This window comes from Macrosteles quadrilineatus, unplaced genomic scaffold (genome assembly GCF_028750875.1).
Source record: "Macrosteles quadrilineatus isolate MER2022 unplaced genomic scaffold, UCM_ALF_1.0 Scaffold_3__2_contigs__length_128488019, whole genome shotgun sequence".
Taxonomy (NCBI): Eukaryota; Metazoa; Arthropoda; class Insecta; order Hemiptera; family Cicadellidae; genus Macrosteles; species Macrosteles quadrilineatus.
In genome coordinates, this window is record NW_026542596.1 from 122,956,894 (window position 1) to 122,977,847 (window position 20,954).

Here is a 20,954-nt window from a genome sequence, read left to right on the forward strand (position 1 = left end):
TAAATTATTAAATACTTAACAGAAATAATATTTTGTTATTACCATACATTGGATCATAGCAAATAAAGTTGGAGACAATTGCATTCAGTTTGTACTTACAGATATTTCTTTTCACAGGAAGGGTAACAAATCTCAAGCGAGTAACTTACATTGTGCTGGATGAAGCAGACAGAATGTTTGATATGGGATTTGAGCCTCAGGTAAGTTTGATGTTATCTTTGCACAAGACAATGTTAGCAGACTTTAAATATTATTTAACATTCACGGTTGTTAAGATTGTCCCATAATTGAGGATAACAATAAATTATCAATGCTTGAGATTAGTGATGGGCAGATCCAAGAAAATGTTGGTACTGGAATTTTTCAAGATCCGGATCCACACTGTCATAAGGGTGGGTTAAAAAAATACTTAATTAACAGAATGCCAATTTAAATCATACCGTTTACATTTAAATTGGTAATGTTTAAAGGTTAATACATCTTATATATAGAGTAATCTCCAGTTGAGCCCATGATCCCTAATTTTTTGGGGACACTAAAACTTTTCAAAATCATAAAATGAAATGAACACCAAAAGGGTATCTGTGTATATTTTACTATAGTTTGATCTTGAGTATGCTATATCGCGGTTTTTGCATGCAGCATCCAATTTATTTATGCCTGGATCACCTCTTGTTAATCTCTTCCTTAAATTCGTTCCAGGTCCACAGTAGGTCCTATCCTACTGATAGCCGGGTATGTGAAGTTCTACAGGTAAAATACACTGTGTCTCTTTACAAGAAGACTGTACTGTGTCCTACCTTAGAAAAATATTAGATGGGGGAGTGTTGACTTTTTTATTCACCCTGTATGGACACAGATAATCTTCTTGTACACAGACACAGGGTATTTTATCTGTAGAGTTTCACAGGTTTCACATACCCGGCTGTCAGCACTGTGGACCTGGAACAAAATTTGGCGGTAAAAATTATTACCGGGAAGTGCATATGCCCTGCTATCATTACTGTGGACCTAGAACAATATTTGGCGGTAAAACTTATTACCAGTGGAAGTGCATATGCCGGCTATCATTACTGTGAACCTGGAACAAAATTGAAAAAACGGCTATATACAGTACTGTGTATTTGCTCCACTCTCGATAGTCAGACAGCTTTGTGTTAGTAAAAAATCAGGGGAAAAATTGGATCCATCAAAACTGGATCCAGCCCAAGATCCGGAATTTTTTTTATCCGATCGGGTGCCGGTTCTAGCTTGGATCCGGTAGTCCGATATCCGGATCCGACCATCACTACTTGAAATAATCTTCTAGTTTTATGGTATCCAAACTCCCTTATTGTGGTAACACCATTCATGTTCATAACAATACATACAGTTAACAGTTTACACACACGTAATACACTCAACCTATCACTTGATTTTTGAGAAGCACTTTAGATTCTCCTTAGTTTCAGAGAAATGTCGTAGTCCAGTTCCAAGCAAGACAACATTTATGTCCAGACGTGATAACAATCACTTCCAAAAATAATTTTCCCATTCACTAAACAAATTACCCGCAACTCATGTCTACGCACAGGCCTTGCCTATGTAGACCATTTCCATATAAGTTGATAAGGTTTTTTTTCCCTTTGTGCCATTTAGTTATAATATTATTGTGTAAGTTATTTTTAAGTCAAGGTTTGTGTAATTTATTATGTAAAATACCATGAACTAGTTGGGAAATAAACATTATTTCATTTAATTTCATATTTCATTTCATTTCATTTCAATAAATATAACAACTGTTATAATTCAACATTCACTGTTAATCATGCCAGTTCTACACTGTGTTAGATGCTTTTATACTGTTGATAATAAACTTACAAAAGATTGTAGCCATTAAAATGGTTTGTGTTGTTAAAATACTCTTTTCATAACTAATATTACTAAGATGGTAACTGCAATATATCATAAACACTATATCATACAAAAGGGTTGCATAAGACTGGTGGTGCCTGGATTTTCATCAAATTTAGAAATTTAAAAAAATCTACCCATAAAAGAATTTGCAGTGATTCTCCTTAAGACTATATTATCTATTAACATTTTAACAGGTGATGCGAATCATCGAGAACATTCGTCCAGACAGGCAGACTGTTATGTTCAGTGCTACATTTCCCAGGCAGATGGAAGCGTTGGCTCGCAGAATCTTGAATAAACCTATCGAGATTCAGGTAAGTGTTTCTATTACTTTTGTTATTGCAATTGCTTAAATTTTTGATTTTCATGACATCTAATTTGAATTAACAATTGGTTCCTACATTTTAAAGGCATACATTTTTCTCTTTCTGTTCTGCTGGTATAATTATGTTTTTGACTGCCTATCTAATGTATTATACAACATTTTTATAATTTACTTACCCTTAAATCAAGTTGTCCATAATTACCAGATATAATTGTCTTTCTTGAGACTCAATTGTATTATTGACTCTAATATTAAAATTCTATGTTTATCTGAACATTGGCTTTCATATGATGGAGTTAATCAAAGCTTTCTATTGTGCTAGTGCATTTTGCAGGTCTGAGCATATCAGAGGAGGTACCACTATATTTGTACATAATCAATTTCAATCTAGGATTTGTGACGTTAGTATGTTTTGCAAAGAATTAACTTTTGAAGCATCTGCAGTTTTTATAGATGATTTAGACACCATTGTAATTTCTGTATACCACTCTCCTAATGGAAATACCCAAGAATTTTTAATCATCATTGAACAACTATGAGAACTTTTTATAACATTATTTTTAGCCCATTTTAACATTGTGCATTTAGAAACTAAGAACATAATCTCAAAATAGTGCTAGATAAAGATAAGTATACACCACATAATATACATAAATCTTTATTTAGCACTATTTTGCTATTATGTTCTTAGTTTCTAATAATATAATATTATGTTCTTTTCTTAACTTCATAAGTATTCGTATGGCTCATTCACGTCCTGGTTGAAGTTCGTTCGCTACGCTCACTCACCTTTAGGTTGGAGCTCGTTCGCTGCGCTCACTTGCCTTCAGGTTAGCTCGTTCGCTACGCTAACTCACCTCCAGGTTGAAGTTCGTTCGCTACGCTCACTCACCTTTTGGTTGGAAATTATTTGTTGTCATAAATAAAAAAAAAAATAATAGTGCTGCACCCTGTTGGTAATCCTTACAACTTTGATGCTATTGAACATCATAGAACAGAACCAACTTGTTTAATTGAAACAGCTGTTAAGATTCATTAATTCCTTTAAATATGAAAAATCATAAGGTTAACATGGGGAACTACAGAGCCACTGGGGCGGAGCCCGAAAGGATTTTTGAGATAAGAATATGTTTTAATGTTAATCGGGAATGTGAGCTATCATCATGCCAAATTTCAGCCCAATACGTCCAGTAGTTTATGCGTGATTGAGCAACACACACACACACACAAACACACACACAAACTCACAAACTTTCAGATTTATAATATTAGTAAGATTATGGGGGGGAGCAAGTTATACTAGTTATATACTAGTTATTTCCGTCTCAGAAAATTAGTGATTTTTTGAGTCCGAGTTAAACATGGACTCAAGCCAGCTCAAGTCAAATCATATGCAACTCATACCAAGTATTTGTTGTAAGTAGGCTACAATATATCTGATGATATAATACTGACTTGTAATATACATATAAATAAAAAAGGCGTTTAAAAAGCTTAAAAATTGTATTGTTCTTCCATTTAACCTTCTATTTAACCCTAGTTCCCGATAACCCGGAATTTCACAAACTCGCCACCCTTCCAGTCCACATTACGCCGAGTTTGCGGGACTCTACTGTACTTTTTATTTACATATACACACCTCACGCAGACTAAGAGGATGGAGGAATATTTTTTATTTGTATAATAAAGAGACATCAGCTACTACATCTTAGAAAAAGTACAGGTTGGAAATTAACAATAATTTGTTCCCTGAGAGACTTGATTAAGATGGCCTTTACAAAGAAATCTGCACACACTTGAGCTGCTATCCCTTTGTTCTGCAAATCTAAATCCTGGCCCAGAGTATTTGACTAAGCTCGAGCTGTCCGATGGTAATTCTTGTAATGTGTGTCGTGCAGGTGGGTGGGCGCAGCGTGGTCTGTCGGGAGGTAGAGCAGCATGTGGTAGTGTTGGAGGAGGAACAGAAGTTCCTGAAGCTGCTGGAGCTGCTGGGAGTGTACCAGGACCAAGGCAGTGTCATTGTGTTTGTGGACAAACAAGAGAACGCAGACGCTCTGCTCAAAGATCTCATGAAGGCATCTTACCCTTGCATGTCTCTACATGGAGGCATTGATCAGTACGACAGAGATAGCACCATTGTTGACTTCAAGGCTGGCAAAGTTAAGTTGTTGGTGAGTATCTTTGGTAACAGTTAGTACAGGGTGTATACCAACCGGGAGAACCGGGAAAAAACCTTAAATTTGTAGGGACCTGGAAATATTTGGAGCAAATTTTTGGTATTTTTGGAGCAAATTCGGGATTTTTATTTTAGCCACAGAAGAAGATTGCAATCATAAGGCGTGTCTGAGAAGTTCGCACGATAGAATATGATGACTTTTTCTTGACCGCGGGAAACGACGATGATGTTTACACGGCCGCATGAAATATTCGTGGATCGTGGACGACCACGATGACGTTTCCGTGACCGGGATTCAATTTGCAATTTTAAAAGATCCTTCAATATAATACGCCTTTTGACATTATGTTGCCATTACAAATTTTTCATTTGCAAGGGTAACAACGTTTAAAAAAATAAAATAGTCGAAAAAATATTTAGTTTTTAAAATGTTGACATGTCACATATAAAATTAAAGCTGAACTCAGGAGGATTACGAATTTTCAAACAGAACAAAAATAAGTTTAGTGGTTTCCAAGATATTGCGTATTCTGTAAATATCAATATTTTCCGTACATACGGCCGCCATTTTGAAATGGATTAATATAAAGGAGTTGTGTTTTCACTAAATTGCTTGTCTAGTCTAGAGCTTTAAAATGATGCATAACATGACATATGTTTACATTTGAAAACATTCTGTATCCTACCACAGCATTCTTTACCATTACCAATTTTGTTTAAAACAGAATGATTTAAATTGGATTCTGTAAATATCTAATTGGTTTTTTTTAACCTCTCCTTATGACAGTATACGTATCCGGATAAGAATATTCCATGATCTGGATTCGAAACCGACATTTTGTTGGAGCCCCCATCACTAATTAATTAGTATAATGAAATATCCCACCTTACAGATTGCCACATCCGTTGCTGCTAGAGGGTTGGATGTCAAACAGCTGATATTGGTGGTCAACTACGACTGTCCCAACCATTACGAGGACTATGTCCACCGCTGCGGTCGTACTGGCAGGTAAGTCTTTGATGATATGAATGATGTTTGATAACAATACATTAGGCTTGTCAAAACTGTCTTGGTAAACTTAGGCCTAGTAGTAACAACCATTTACTAAATGTCAGGTATTAACACACAAGAATAAACACCCCCACCGCAACAAACCTGTAGGCTAAGCAAATTTCCATTTACACGGTTTCATTTTCCTCAAAATATTTCCTTAAAAAATACCTCAATATTAAAAGAAAAATTAAAAAAAACAACCAATTAAAAAAAAAAACAAATCAGCAACTGAACCTGTGACGTAATTTTCCTGGCGGACGACAAGAGGTAAATTACGCCACCGGTAAGAAAACGAGATCCCAGGATTCGCCCTAGTCTGGTCGCGGGGAGTTTCCCAGGAGTCGATAGTGATTCGGATAGCCTAACTTTGATAGCCCTGGTTGTCAGAGCTCGAGACGAACGTTGCGGGTTACTAAACACCCTACTCGAAATCACCACTCTAGCCTAGGGCTTGTGGGGAAATAAATAATTTTGACTTGACTCTGTGGGCAAATATCTAAATGACACACTACTAGCTAACTTAACAAATCAACAAGTAAGCTAAGTAGTCACTCCGCTTACCTACGGAGTTAAGTTGTCAACCTGAAACAAACAAGGTTAGAACAAGAATAGGCCTAACCTAGTCTAACTCCCACAGAGTCCGAATTTACTAAAATGATAAGAAAACAAGTTAGCCTAAGTGGTCCAGGTGAGGAACGAACAAAAAAACGAAACTAAAAAGGTGAAACTGCTCCTTGAGCCAAAAACGAAAAACTAAAACTTTAACTTCCTCACGTGTTCAACTTAGACCAACTTCGACAGAACTTGTCCAGCAGAAACCTGTCTGCTGGAACAGACTTTGGTACGTTTGGGGAACTTTAAAAAAAGGGTTTTAAGAATTAAAAAAGAAAGTCCCAAGACGGATTATGAAACGTAATTGAAAATATATTTCACCAACTGCAGTACTTTACTCAAATTGTTGGTTAAGGCGTATGACTAGGTCTGCGAATCAGGCCTAGCCTTCAAGTTCAACCAAGTTTCGTACACGAAAACTGGTCAAGTAATATACAATAATCTGTAAGTTAGTTACAAAACTTACCCGATGACGAAATTATATCAAAATATTCACTACGAAACAATACATACGAACTTAAGCTTTCAGAGCTTGCGATACGAACTTTAACTTGCACGAATTTTCGAGAACGAACCAAAAGCGAAACAAACTTACGAAAAGCCGGGATTACGAATGAACAAATCTCCACCAATCTTCTTCTTCCTTCACCTTCGTCTCAGAATCGAGACGAAAGTTAAAACGATTCCTGATTGGTCAACGAGCTACAGAAACCGAAAAAAACTGGCAGCGAAGGCAGGCGCATGGCAGCTTTAACAGGCTTACAGCCGCGTACCGCTCAAAGGTGACCCCGCTGCTCATCTTCTCTCCCGTAACCCGGCCTCAGACGCAGTCGAACAGCCAAACAACCAAACTGACACCAACGTCGTCTGCGGTCTTGGAATTTGAGGTTAGGTACGATGTCAGTTTAGTGTCGCGACTAGGCTTACTCAACAGCTTACGTTTAGCTGTTTAAAGTTCGTGGTTTAGCCGTTATTTTACCCCCTACACATTTGACCCGTTACACCCCCTCCACACTTCGGAACGAAAAAAAGAAAACCGAAAAAAAGAAAAAAAACTGTTGAACTTTCCTGTAGACGACACCACAGTAGGATCGTGGTTAAGAAAAGTTGACAGAAGCCGATGCCGGACCCCGTTGGTCCGGCTGCTCCAGGGTGTTGACGACAAAAAGCGGACGAAGTTAGGAATAATGTAGACAGTCTAAGGCCGAGTTGCCTCAGAGGTCTAGACGAAAACGAATCGGGGCGAAGAGTCACCAAAGGTGAAGAGTAGGCGTGAGGTTTACGAAGGTAGGGTGGTACGGCAGGCTCGGAGTCTTGGAAGCGCGGCGAAGAGCTTCTCACGATGTTACGTCACCCCCCAGACGAGGGTTACCTCTGGCTGCTTGTCGGCTGCTTGACGTGGCCGAAAGGATGGACGAACAAACGGATCGCAAGACGTCGCTGCGGTTGCGGGATTTCTGCATCTTAGTCACGTGCACAGAAAGGTTTTAAGTCTTTCACGTGCACGACGTGCACCGCAGCCGAATCCTCATCTTGTACCTCGTAGAGATTAGTGCCTCGACGACCGACCACAATGCAGGGGCCATGATATTTTGGCGCTAATTTCCCTACAATGGCGTCAGCAGCGGAAGACAGGACGTGGAGTCTTCTCATCACCTGCGCGCCAACTTCGTAAGTCACCTCCCTACGACGGAGGTTATAATATGTCGATTGCCTCTCGTAGGCAGCCTTGAGGTTCTTGTGTGTCTGCGTGATCAGACGTTGAAACTCATCCAGTCGTTTGCGATGGGTCTCACTTAACGAGGGACCTTGGGGAGTTTCAGACACCTCAAACGAAGGGCCCCGGACGGCACAGGGAGGTTTCAGTTCGCGACCAAAACACAGCATCGCAGGAGTGAATCCAGTAGAGTCGTGGACAGCTGTGTTCAGGGCGTACTGAAACTCCACCAGGTGGTTGTCCCAAGACCTATGGTTGCCTTTTACGAACTGTGCAATCATGGTCTTCACCACCCGGTTTTGCCTCTCGACTGGGTTCGACTGTGGGCTGTAGGGGGCCGTTGTCTGTAGCGTGATGCCCCAATCAGCAGCCAACTCTCGAACCAGTTTACCGACGAACTGCGTGCCATTGTCCGTAATCAACACATCCGGAGCTCCATGTCGAAGTAGGATAGCCTTCAGCTTCGTCACCACATTCTTTGCGGTTGCAGACGCAATGGAGGCGAGTTCCGTCCATTTGCTGAAGGTATCCTGCACCACAAGCAGAAATCGCTGACCCCGTTGCGATCTAGGCAATGGGCCTACTAGGTCAGCAGACACTGCGTACCACGGTCCTTGGGGTTGTCGGAAGTACATCTTCCCAGCTGGTTTCGTTTGGGGTACTTTATAGGCCTGGCATTGGGCGCAAGACCGTACATAGGCCTTCACCTCACGACGCCAGTTAGGCCAAAAGTACTCCCCACCAACTCGGGCTAACGTCTTCTTCACCCCAAGATGTCCTGCCGTAGCCGTGTCGTGGTTTTCGTGCAGCACCACGGATACTTGGTCGCTTGGCACACACACCCTCCATGTCGTAGGTCGATCCTTCCTCGAGACAGCACGGTACAGCTTACCGTCGCGAAGCTGGTACCTTGAGTATCGCCCAGGGTGTTTGCTGACCAGATTGCGAAGGCGGTCATACCAAGCATCGTGGCTGCCCGGCGGGTTACCATCGTTGTCCACGTCGGATGATGGGTCGTCAGTCTCCTGCTGCGTCGGACCAGGAGCTTCGTCGTCGATAACGTCACCCGCCGGATCATCACCGAGTGAAAGTTCGTCACCTTCAACCTCGGTTAGGCGTCGTAACCGCAACTGTTCCCTTGCAGCGCGTCTGGTTAAAACTCCGACCTCAAACGTAGGTTGATCGGGTTCACCAGACGGGCTGGGCACTTCAGGGACTGGCTGACGAGACAGGGCGTCTGCCACTCTGTTCGATGTCCCCTTGCGGTACCTTATCTCGAAGTCGAATTGCTGTAACTCCATTACCCACCGAGCCAGGCGCCCACTAGGCTCACTGAGCTTAAGCAGCCATTTTAGGGCGACATGGTCGGTTATCGCAATGAAGTGGTAGCCTTCGAGATAAGCCTTGAATTTCCGAACAGCCCACACGAGAGCAAGACACTCCTTCTCGGTAGTCGTGTAGTTCTGTTCGGCCTCAGAGAGTAGCCTACTGGCATACGCAACGACCACTTCTCGGTCGTTTACACTCTGAGTTAGCGCTGCTCCCAGGCCATAATTCGAGGCGTCGACCTGGAGCACGAAAGGTTGGCTGAAGTCGGGACAGGCGAGAATCGGGGCCGTCACCAAGGCACTCTTCAGAGCTTCAAACGCCTTAGTTTGTTCGGGTCCCCAGAGCCACTTGGCGTTCTTCTTCAGCAAACCTCGAAGCGGAATGGTTACTGAAGCGAACTTCTCGACGAATCGCCGATACCACGACGCAAGGCCTAGGAAACTGCGAAGTCCCTTGACGTTCGTGGGTGCGGGGAAATCCTGAATGGCGCGGACCTTCTCAGGATCCGTGGCAATTCCATCTTGGCTCACGATGTGTCCCAAATACTTCAGCTCCCTACGGGCGAAGTGACACTTCTCGGGGTTTAAACGAAGGCCCGCCTCGCGTAGGCGGCGAAAAACAACCCCTAGAAGTTCTAGATGTTCCTCGAAAGATGTTGACACTACCACAAGGTCATCAAGGTACGCGAAGACCATCGGCTCCAGCTCAGGCCCGATGACTCGATCCAGAAGGAAGGTGCTGCTGGAAGGTGGCACCGGCCGAGTGTAGGCCAAACGGCATGACCTTGAACTGAAAAAGGCCTAGGCCTGGCACAGTGAAGGCGGTCACGGGGCGACTGTCGACGGCCAGTGGCACTTGCCAGTAGCCTTGCTTCAGGTCCAAGGTACTGATGAACTTGGCCTGCCTGAGCTTCTCAAGGATGGCGTTAATCCTAGGCAGAGGATAGGCGTCTTTGATCGAGGAGTCGTTCACCCGGCGCATGTCGATGCAAAAGCGGTATTTCCCAGTCGACTTTCGGATCAACACGATCGGAGAGCTCCATGGACTCTCGGATGGTTCAATTACACCATCCTTCAACATGGCAGCTACTTCATCGTTGATGACCGCTTGCATCGCAGGGTTACGAGGGTAGTGGCGCTGTTTGATCGGGACTGCGTTTGGTTTGAGCCGGATGACATGCTCAGTCAACGCCGTGGGTCCCACAACAGCATCGAAGAGAGGGAGTTCTTTCTCGAGAAAATTCTTGAGATGTTGTTCTTCCTTAGACGTCAGCGGTTCCAGTGTGCCCGTCGCACAAGGAAGGGTCGTGGTCGTGTCGAACGTGCCATCGTTGTTGACGTTAATTCGTATGAGGTTAAGGTCTCGAATACACCTCATACCTAATACGACGTCCGTGGTGAGCCCAGGCACGAAATAGGCTCCGAGTATGAGGTTTTCACCTAAGATCTGGGCCGGGATGTGGTACTTCGTCTCAATCCGGCAACGTGTACCATCAGCCATCCTCAGGTCCGCCGAAGATATCTCAGGTTTTACCCCACACTCGTCGAAGTGACGTACAACCTCATCCCCGACGAGGTTTACAACTGCTCCGGTATCCAACAGAGCGTGAAATCCCTTTCCAAGGAGCGTGACGTCGACAAAAGGTCGGATGTCGGTCGACTCAGACGATTTTCCAGCCGACACGTACGAGGTGCTCACGTAATTGAGCTTGGTAGAGGTCATAGATGGCTGCGCTGCGGGCTCAAGGGACTTCACGATGCCTGAACCCGATTCAGTGAAGGCCGTTATGTACTGGAGCCATGAGCTCCATTCTTCGGAGGTAGTGCGGCCACGGGACGTGGGCTCAGGCGACCTCCGGCGGCCTGAGTCCGTCTGGCGTTTCCCGCGCGACAACCGCAGCTTGTAGTGGCCACTCCGACTTGTTTGCAATAGTAACACCGCAACACCTTCGGCTGAGTACAATCCCGGAAGACATGTCCGCGTGCATCACAATTCCAGCAGATCGGAGGGTTGCGGTTACTCGGTGATCGAGGTGGGCTCGTAGACGGTAGGCCCCGGTTTCTATTGTTAGGAACGCTGGCTGTCGTATGCTTTGGCTGGTTACCCCCGCTCCTCGCAGGGTTATCACCAGTGCGGCCGGTCTTTGGCGAGGTAGGTTGCGGTTTACGGTCGGGCTCAGAATAGTCCATCACCGCAACATCGGCAAAACGGTCCGTTCGACGTCTGGGCGTGTAGGCAGTCTCAGGTACCAATGCTTGAGCGACTGGAGGGGGAGGGCGGAACAGCTTGCGCTCCCGTAGCAGCTCCTCGTATTCGTCGGCTCGCTCGATGAGGTCAGGTAGCGTGACAAAGTCATGACGCCGTATCATGAACTTGTATTCCGGCCTCATGTTCAAGTACACCAGGTCGATGGTTTCCTGGTTAGAGAACGTGCCGCTCCGTCGGATCAGGGTTGTCAGAGCAATCACAAAATCTTTAAATGACTCTGTTTCACCCTGAGTGCGCTTCCGTATCTCGTCATCTAAGTGGCGATGATAGCCGGCAGGGAAGAACTGGACCTCGAATGCCCGCCTAAAATCGTGAAAGGAACGCCACATCATTTTGTTGTTCCTGTACCAGAGGAGAGCTTGGCCATGTAGAAGTGAAGGCAGCGCCTTTAAAACGTCTTCTGGCAACAAAGAGTAGGCCTCCCGCAGCTCCTCTAGACGCTCCAGGAATGACACTGCGTCCCGCCTGCCGTCAAAGCGCAGGTTCCACTTCCGCACCTTGTCGCAGAGGGCGGACGACGTTTTAGCAGCGTCCTCATGTAGGTCATGACTCCGCAGGACGTGAGAAGACCGGACACCTCCATACGCATCGTTTGTCCAAGACGGGACGGCGTACCGAGAGGTTAGCTGGTCGACCTTGTTAGCTGGCGGGTCGGCGTAGTCACCCTCATATGTTTGTGGGCCCCGTCGTTCGAGGTTCAACACCTCGGCTAACGTGTGCTCCATGCGGTGCAGGTCGGCATCGGGCGATAGGCCTAGCATTTGGCGTATGCGGTCCAAACTTCGATGTATTGGGTCCTCGAAGGGGTATTCCTGAAGCAGAGACCCTTGAGCCGAGTCGAAGGTATGCTGGGCATCAGTATCGTCCTCTCGTCCAGCGAAGGACAGTTTGTGCGATGCCGAGGTGACCGCAGCAGGTGGGCTCTGACGCTGGAACGTAGCCCTGGGTAGGCCTACAAGTCCATAGGTACCGGGTGGCCTCCACGCAGTAGGATGATGAATGGACCCCGTTCGGTAGTCGAAAGGCGATGGGCGTGGAGTAGTATCATGCATCGAAGTCCGGGCCTGGTTATCTAACACCTGGCCAGTCATAAGCACCTCCTCCTGGGAGGTTGCGGGGGTCTGAGCACCAGCGTTGATCCGCCAGTATAGGCAAAGGCGCCTGCGAAGTTCCTCTACCGTGCCATGGGTGGGTAGGTCGAGTCGCTCCACCTCAGCGATCAACTGTAGTTTAGACAACCGGTAGATCCATCCAACGCGAGGATCTTCCGTTGGGGCGAGCGGAGCGGAGTAGCCGGTCGAGGTCATCGGTCGTGTGTACACCGTCGATGTTGTGGTAACCGTCGATGCACAAGAGCAGGTGGGGATAACCGATGACGTAGTGACCACGGCACCAGCCGTGGTTAGAACTCCTGGCGTCGTACAAACTTCAGGGAGTGAGTCAGGCATAGCTGCAAAGTATTAGTGCACAACAAAACAAACAAATGGCAACAACAATTTAAAAGGCTGAAATTGCTTAACAATTATGAAAAATCCACAATAGGCCTTTTTAAATTCAAGCCTAACATTGTACAGAACTTTCTAAGTCCAAACCAGACAACTAAAAAAAAAATTTTTTTTTTCACAGCCTAAGTCCCAACTAGGTACTCAAAACCCAGAAAATTTGTTAAAATAGGACCAAGTCCAAACTGCTCCAAAATCCAATAATAAAAAGGCTAAAATGCAATAGGCTACTGTAAAGTAAGAGTTTTACCTAAAATAAATAGGCTATCACACAAATAGGCTAAAATATTTAACGCTAAACACCAATAGGCTTAGGCTAGCAATAGGCTACAACGACAAAACTAGAAAATATGTAGGCCTAAGCTACCTAATAAACTAGAAATGCTAGGCTAGAACGTTAACGTAGAATAAAAAATAACAGTAGGCCTAGGCGAATACTTGAAAGGCTAGAGCGGTTAACGTAGGCTAAAATCTCAACTCGACGTCAGCTGTTACAGCGATCTTAGCTTGAGCTCACCAAGTACTATCAGACTATCCAATCACTGGTCCAACTGCTTCGGGCGCCATTTATGTGACGTAATTTTCCTGGCGGACGACAAGAGGTAAATTACGCCACCGGTAAGAAAACGAGATCCCAGGATTCGCCCTAGTCTGGTCGCGGGGAGTTTCCCAGGAGTCGATAGTGATTCGGATAGCCTAACTTTGATAGCCCTGGTTGTCAGAGCTCGAGACGAACGTTGCGGGTTACTAAACACCCTACTCGAAATCACCACTCTAGCCTAGGGCTTGTGGGGAAATAAATAATTTTGACTTGACTCTGTGGGCAAATATCTAAATGACACACTACTAGCTAACTTAACAAATCAACAAGTAAGCTAAGTAGTCACTCCGCTTACCTACGGAGTTAAGTTGTCAACCTGAAACAAACAAGGTTAGAACAAGAATAGGCCTAACCTAGTCTAACTCCCACAGAGTCCGAATTTACTAAAATGATAAGAAAACAAGTTAGCCTAAGTGGTCCAGGTGAGGAACGAACAAAAAAACGAAACTAAAAAGGTGAAACTGCTCCTTGAGCCAAAAACGAAAAACTAAAACTTTAACTTCCTCACGTGTTCAACTTAGACCAACTTCGACAGAACTTGTCCAGCAGAAACCTGTCTGCTGGAACAGACTTTGGTACGTTTGGGGAACTTTAAAAAAAGGGTTTTAAGAATTAAAAAAGAAAGTCCCAAGACGGATTATGAAACGTAATTGAAAATATATTTCACCAACTGCAGTACTTTACTCAAATTGTTGGTTAAGGCGTATGACTAGGTCTGCGAATCAGGCCTAGCCTTCAAGTTCAACCAAGTTTCGTACACGAAAACTGGTCAAGTAATATACAATAATCTGTAAGTTAGTTACAAAACTTACCCGATGACGAAATTATATCAAAATATTCACTACGAAACAATACATACGAACTTAAGCTTTCAGAGCTTGCGATACGAACTTTAACTTGCACGAATTTTCGAGAACGAACCAAAAGCGAAACAAACTTACGAAAAGCCGGGATTACGAATGAACAAATCTCCACCAATCTTCTTCTTCCTTCACCTTCGTCTCAGAATCGAGACGAAAGTTAAAACGATTCCTGATTGGTCAACGAGCTACAGAAACCGAAAAAAACTGGCAGCGAAGGCAGGCGCATGGCAGCTTTAACAGGCTTACAGCCGCGTACCGCTCAAAGGTGACCCCGCTGCTCATCTTCTCTCCCGTAACCCGGCCTCAGACGCAGTCGAACAGCCAAACAACCAAACTGACACCAACGTCGTCTGCGGTCTTGGAATTTGAGGTTAGGTACGATGTCAGTTTAGTGTCGCGACTAGGCTTACTCAACAGCTTACGTTTAGCTGTTTAAAGTTCGTGGTTTAGCCGTTATTTTACCCCCTACACATTTGACCCGTTACAAACCATCAATTAAAGGAACCTCCTTATCTGTTCATGTCTGGCTAGTTTCCTTGTTGCAAACTGTCCAGCTCATACCTGTCAGTGTGTCTTGTTATTGCGATTTTTAAAAATTAATAAACTATTTACGCGGTTGGTGAAATCGGGGATAACCAAGTGGCGTTGGTGAAAAGTGTTACTTATACAGTAAAGTGGCTCAGAACATGACAAGTAAAAAGTGCGGTAAATGTGAACTACTGATTGATCAGCAGAAAAACTTAATTCAATGCACGGATTGTAATTCTCCATTCCATTTAACCTGCTGCAGGAATGCGTCTGGAGATTCTTCGAAGAGGCTGACTAGGAATTCATACTAGTGCGAAGGCTGTGTATCCGAAAACTCATCGACGAACAGCAAGATGGGTCTTGATCGCGATACGGCGACTATACTAGATGCGATAGCCGCGCTACGTAAAGACACTAATGAATCTTTCATCGGGCTACGGAAGGAAAGTTCTGAAATGTGGCAGCAAACGCAAAATAAATTAGATAAAGTCGAATGTGATATAAATATCCTAACAACTGGCCTCGGTGAAGTCAAACTACAATATGATGAAGTGAAGAGTAAAATAACAGCTACAGACATAAATGTAGAGAAACTACAGGAAGAAAATATAGAACTACAAACCAAAATACTAGATATGCAGACTGAAATCAAAGAGATGCAGCAATATTCCCGTATAGATAATATCGTTATCACAGGAGTGCACATGCTTAAAGGTGAAAATGTCTTCATGATCCTAGCCGACATTGCCAAAGTCCTCAATATTAACTTCCACCGGTATGACGTGTCGGCTGCCCATCGTCTTTAGAATAAAATGTCCAAATAGCCATTCATCTGTATTACCAGTTGCTCAAAAGAGTTGTGTAAGTTTAGTCTAATATAATAAATATGAGAAATGGGTTCAAAGTATTTCATGTGTTCATCAAATCTAATGCCATTCATTTGTTCATTTATTTCATTCTATTAAATTGTCATCCACTTTTAAAATATCAGTATGTAAAAAAAAAAACTGTTTTCGCACTTTCAAAAAATAACGTCTCAAATCTCAAATCATTTAAGGTTGGTCTTGTATCTAACAATTACATTTTGCCAATAACCCTTCCTTATATGAGACTAAAGCCCACCTTGTTAAATTATATTTTCATTTTAGTAGTAATTTTACCTTGATAAAAGGAATGTGGTAAGGATGTGTCTTTAGATAAGACTAAGATAAAACTATAATTATCGGAAATATTAATTTTTGTGATTTTTCAATCTCCTTGGCATTGTAGGCTTTCGCTTTATGTTAATTAAATATGTGTGTATTTATAGCAGAACATTCCTATATGAATAATAATTAATATTTAGGTTCGTAATAAACAAAAAGGAACTCGACTTTGGATCTGTTAAATTAATTAGGCTGGATGGTTTCGCGATAGGGACCGGGTATGGACATGTTAAACGAGGAAGATTATAACAAATTTCCAATTAAAGAATGTAATGTTTACTCCGATATAAGTACTCTTAATTCTTGTTTTAAGTAATTTCGGGTCAAGGTTTAGAATAATCCATCAGAATATAAGGAGCTACAATACAAATTTTGACGAATTTTGTGCGTTTCTCCAAGGAATAAAAACACATTTTAATTGCATAGTACTAACAGAGGCATGGTTAAAAACAGATTCTTTTTTAGAAAGTATTCCGGGTTACAATATTTTTAGTTCAAGCAACAATCTAAATCAAAGCGATGGTGTAGTATATCTGGATAACTCTTTATCTGCAACCTGTAATCAGCTGTTGATCGGCGGCGTGGCCACTGCCTTATCTCTGACCTTCGACTGGGACGGACAACCTTGTGAATTACTAGCCGTTTACAGGAGCCCTAATTCTAACCTTCAATTGTTTCTTGATGGTGTTTATAACTATTATAATTCCACTTCCCATCCAGAGTATGTTCGTATTTTCTCTGGTGATATAAATTGCAATATTTTAAACCCATCACTTAATTCAGCTGAAGAAAAATGTGTTGACATCCTTAGTGATTTTGATTTAATACAATGCATTGACAAAGTAACTCGCCCTGAAAGTAATGCATGTCTTGACCACTTCTTTTTGAAATTAAAATCATTTCATTCAGCATATCCAGCGGTTATTGAAACTAATATAACGGACCACTATCCTATTGTTCTAGAAATTTCTAAACCTAGTAAACGACATCCAATCTCGAAGGATTCATTTAAAATAATAATTGATGAAAAACTAAAAGAATCTGATTGGCAGAATATTACCAATTGTAGAGAAATTAATACTTGTACTTCTAATCTAACTATCCAAACTATTATTCATGATGCATCCAAGGAAGTCAAGGTAAACGCAAAAAGTAGAAAACTTAAACCTTGGATTACGGCAGGATTGCTGACATCAATAAGGAAACAGGATATACTTTTTAATACAGTAAAAAAGAATCCATACAACAGGCAATTAAAACTTAGATATAACCAATATCGCAACATGCTGCATTCACTAATTAAACGCACAAAATTCAATTATTACAAGAATAAAATCGAGGAAGCAGCCGGAGATCCTAATCCAGTGGGGCCACCCGAGGTGGAGGATCATCACCATGCCTTTCATTCTGTATTTGAGCTGAAACCGATCAATCAAGATCAACTAATAAATATAATTAATAGTATAAAAGGATGCTCTGCTCCAGGATGGGATAACATCCCTGCAAAACTTGTTAAGACCTTCTCAAATTATCTTGTTCAACCCCTATTACATATGATAAACCTAAGTATCCGTTCAGGAGAGTTTCCTGACCTATTCAAAATTGCAAAAGTCATCCCTATCTACAAATCTGGTGCCAAAGCTGAAATGAGTAATTTTAGACCAATATCTTTACTAACCACCATAGATAAAATACTAGAAAAATGTGTAAAGATCCTATTAACTAATTATCTTGAAACAAAAAACATTTTATCTGAATCACAATATGGATTTAGGAAAGGGAAAAATACTTCCGATGTTTTATTTGACTTAACCAAATTAGTAAATGAGAAAATCAATGGAAAAAATCAAATCATTTTAACTTTCCTAGACTTAGCAAAAGCATTTGATTCTGTAAATAGATCCAAATTATAACAAAAACTTGAATTAATAGGGGCAAAAAATAACACACTAAATTGGTTTTCTTCCTATTTCAAAAATCGTAAACAATATGTTTGTATTAAGGGAATAAATTGTGACCCAACGATTGTTGACTATGGCGTGGTTCAAGGAAGTACACTTGGACCTCTGCTTTTTCTGGTATACATTAACAACATATCCAAATTAAATATAAATGGAAGCATATTTCTGTTTGCTGACGACACGGCTTTGGTATCATACGGAAGCACCTGGCATGAGGTTTACAATAAGGCATCCTCTGACCTCATCAAAATAAAAAACTGGTTTGATCACAATCTACTTTCTGTTAACGTACAAAAAACCAAAAGTTTGCCAATTATCCTTAGAGATAATTATGGTCCAGGACAGAGGATCCTAAAAATGCACTCTTGTGGCGATCCGGAGTCCGTTAACTGTGGATGTGAACTAATTGAAAAGGTTTTAACTTATAAATATCTAGGTGTAGTCATAGATCAAAAATTATCATGGGTACCACACATACAGTACTTAAAACAAAAATTAAGAAAAATGATATATGCTTTTGGGCAGTTGAGCCATGTGCTCACTCCGGATCACTGCTGGAGTGTGTACCTCGCCTATGTGCAATCTATAATGCAATACGGGGTTCTGGCGTGGGGTGGTGCCTCCTCCGCCGTGCTGGAGCCACTGGGGGTGACACAGCGCTCTATAATAATAATAAAAACCATTCTAAAAATGGGACAAAGATATTCTACTGATTTGCTATTCCACGATTTTCCTGTACTCAATATTAGACAATTATTTATTAAAACCCTTCTAATCTACTAAAAAAAATAACACACTAAATTGGTTTTTTTTTGTTCTAATTAAAGACAACAAACACAAAATTTTCACACAGCCAACTCACACATATATAACAAGAAACCGATTAAACTTTGGATACACAATACCCAGATTAGGTTACAGAATAGAGCTTTCTAATCCATTTTATATTGCACATCAATTATACCGAAATCTTCCAAATAATATCATTCAGGCAGAGAGTAGTAGTGCAGCCGTTTTCGGGAGAATAGTTGGAGAGTGGCTGTTACACGTCGGCCCCACGGCTGCTGAAAATTTAATTCACTCACCATACGTTTGAATAAAAAAAGAAATTAAAAATCTATTAAATCTCCAACTTATCAGCCAACCCATGCCATGTCAAAATTTTTAGACCGGATTGATTTTTGTTTTTAAATTGTAAGAATTATTTTATTTTATTTTGAGGGGTATTTTTAATTTTTAATTTGCTTTAACTTAACAAGTGTTTAGAACTTATATTCTGATGGTTCTATGTTGGCCAGGACTAAGATATTTGATTTAATTTTTAATTTTAATGAATAAGTTATATTATTGTTAACTAGAAAAGTTGTTTTAAGTAAGTGTATATATTTTTTAAGAGTGACCAGCGAGTGCCATGGACTCTTCCTCACACACAGACGTGTAGTCTTGTGAGGAATATTTTTTCCTTTTAAAATAAGGTCACTTTTTATTTATTGTACATTATTGGAAAATAAAGAATCTTGAATCTTGAATCACAATCTAAACTATGTGATGATAACTGTATGAAAACCATATCAATGTTTTATATTATCAATATAACAACCTTAGAAAAATACTGATTATAGTGGCAATGACAATTAATTGATGATACTTTTAAAATATTGCTTTCTTAGTTGGTTTGATGCTTGTACATAACTAACAGCTGTTCACATTCTGAACTCTGTAATATAAATTTATTAGTGATGGTCAGATCCGGATATTGGACTACCAGATCCGCCGGATCAGAGCTGGAACCGGCACCCGATCGGATCCAAAAAATTCCGGATCTTGGGCTGGATCCGGTTTTGATGGATCCGATTTTTCCCCAAATTTTTTTACTAACATAAAGCTGTCTGTATCCATGTACAAGACCAATTGATGTCTGTATCCATGTTCAAGACCGATTTTTTCTCAATTTTTTTACTAACATAAAGCTGTCTGTATCCATGTACGTTCAACCGGACAAATGTGGCGGACGTCCGGTCCGGATTACGAAAAATCCGGACTATCGAGAGTCGAGCAAAAACACAGTACTGTACACAGTATAGCCTTTTTTTCAATTTTGTTCCAGGTCCACAGTAATGATAGCCGGTCATATGCACTTCCACCGGTAATAATGTTTACCGCCGAATTTTGTTCCAGGTCCGCAGTAATGATAGCCGGCATATGCACTTCTACCGGTAATAATTTTTACCGCCGTGCTATCCGGTTAATCAGTCTTGTGCATAGATACAGACAGCTTTGTGTTAGTAAAACAATCGGGAAAACATCGGTCTTGTATGCCTGGATCACCCCTTGCTTATATCTCTTTGCTATTCGTTCCAGGTCCACAGTACCGACATCCGGGTATGTGAAACTCTACAGGTAAAATACCCTGTGTCCTTGTACAAGAAGATTATCTGTGTCCATACAGGGTGAATAAAAAAGTCAAGACTCCTCCATCTAATATTTTTGTAAGTTAGAACATGGTACAGTCTTCTTGTACACAGACACAGGGTATTTTACCTGTAGAACTTCACATACCCGTCTATCAGTACTGTGGACCTGGAACGAATTTAAGGAAGAGATTAACAAGAGGTGATTCAGGCATAAATAAATTGGATGCTGCATGCAAAAACCACGATATAACATACTCAAGATCGAACTATAGTAAAATATACACAGATACCCTTTTGGTGGTCGTGCAAACTTAGGACAAAGTTTCATTTTATGATTTTGAAAAGTTTGTGTCCCCAAAAAATGAGGAATTATGGGCTCAACTGGAGATTACTCTATATACAATAAGATGTATTAATCGTTAAACATTACCAATTTAATTTTTTAAACAGTATGATTTAAATTGGCATTCTGTTAATTACGTTTTTTTTCACCCGCCCTTATG

The 20,954-nt window shown here is 41.7% G+C and overlaps 1 protein-coding gene across 3 annotated transcripts in view; it reads left to right on the plus strand.

Moving 5' to 3' along the window:
* The window catches only part of LOC128989774 (probable ATP-dependent RNA helicase DDX46), an 89,371-nt gene that overhangs the window by 54,233 nt on the left and 14,184 nt on the right, over nt 1–20,954 (plus strand). For all 3 annotated transcript variants that reach the window (XM_054411815.1, XM_054411816.1, XM_054411817.1), the window contains 4 exons: nt 118–200; nt 2,091–2,210; nt 4,120–4,392; nt 5,291–5,406. In XM_054411815.1, coding sequence (XP_054267790.1) covers nt 118–200; nt 2,091–2,210; nt 4,120–4,392; nt 5,291–5,406 — 592 coding nt within the window. The remainder of the gene's footprint in view (nt 1–117; nt 201–2,090; nt 2,211–4,119; nt 4,393–5,290; nt 5,407–20,954) is intronic.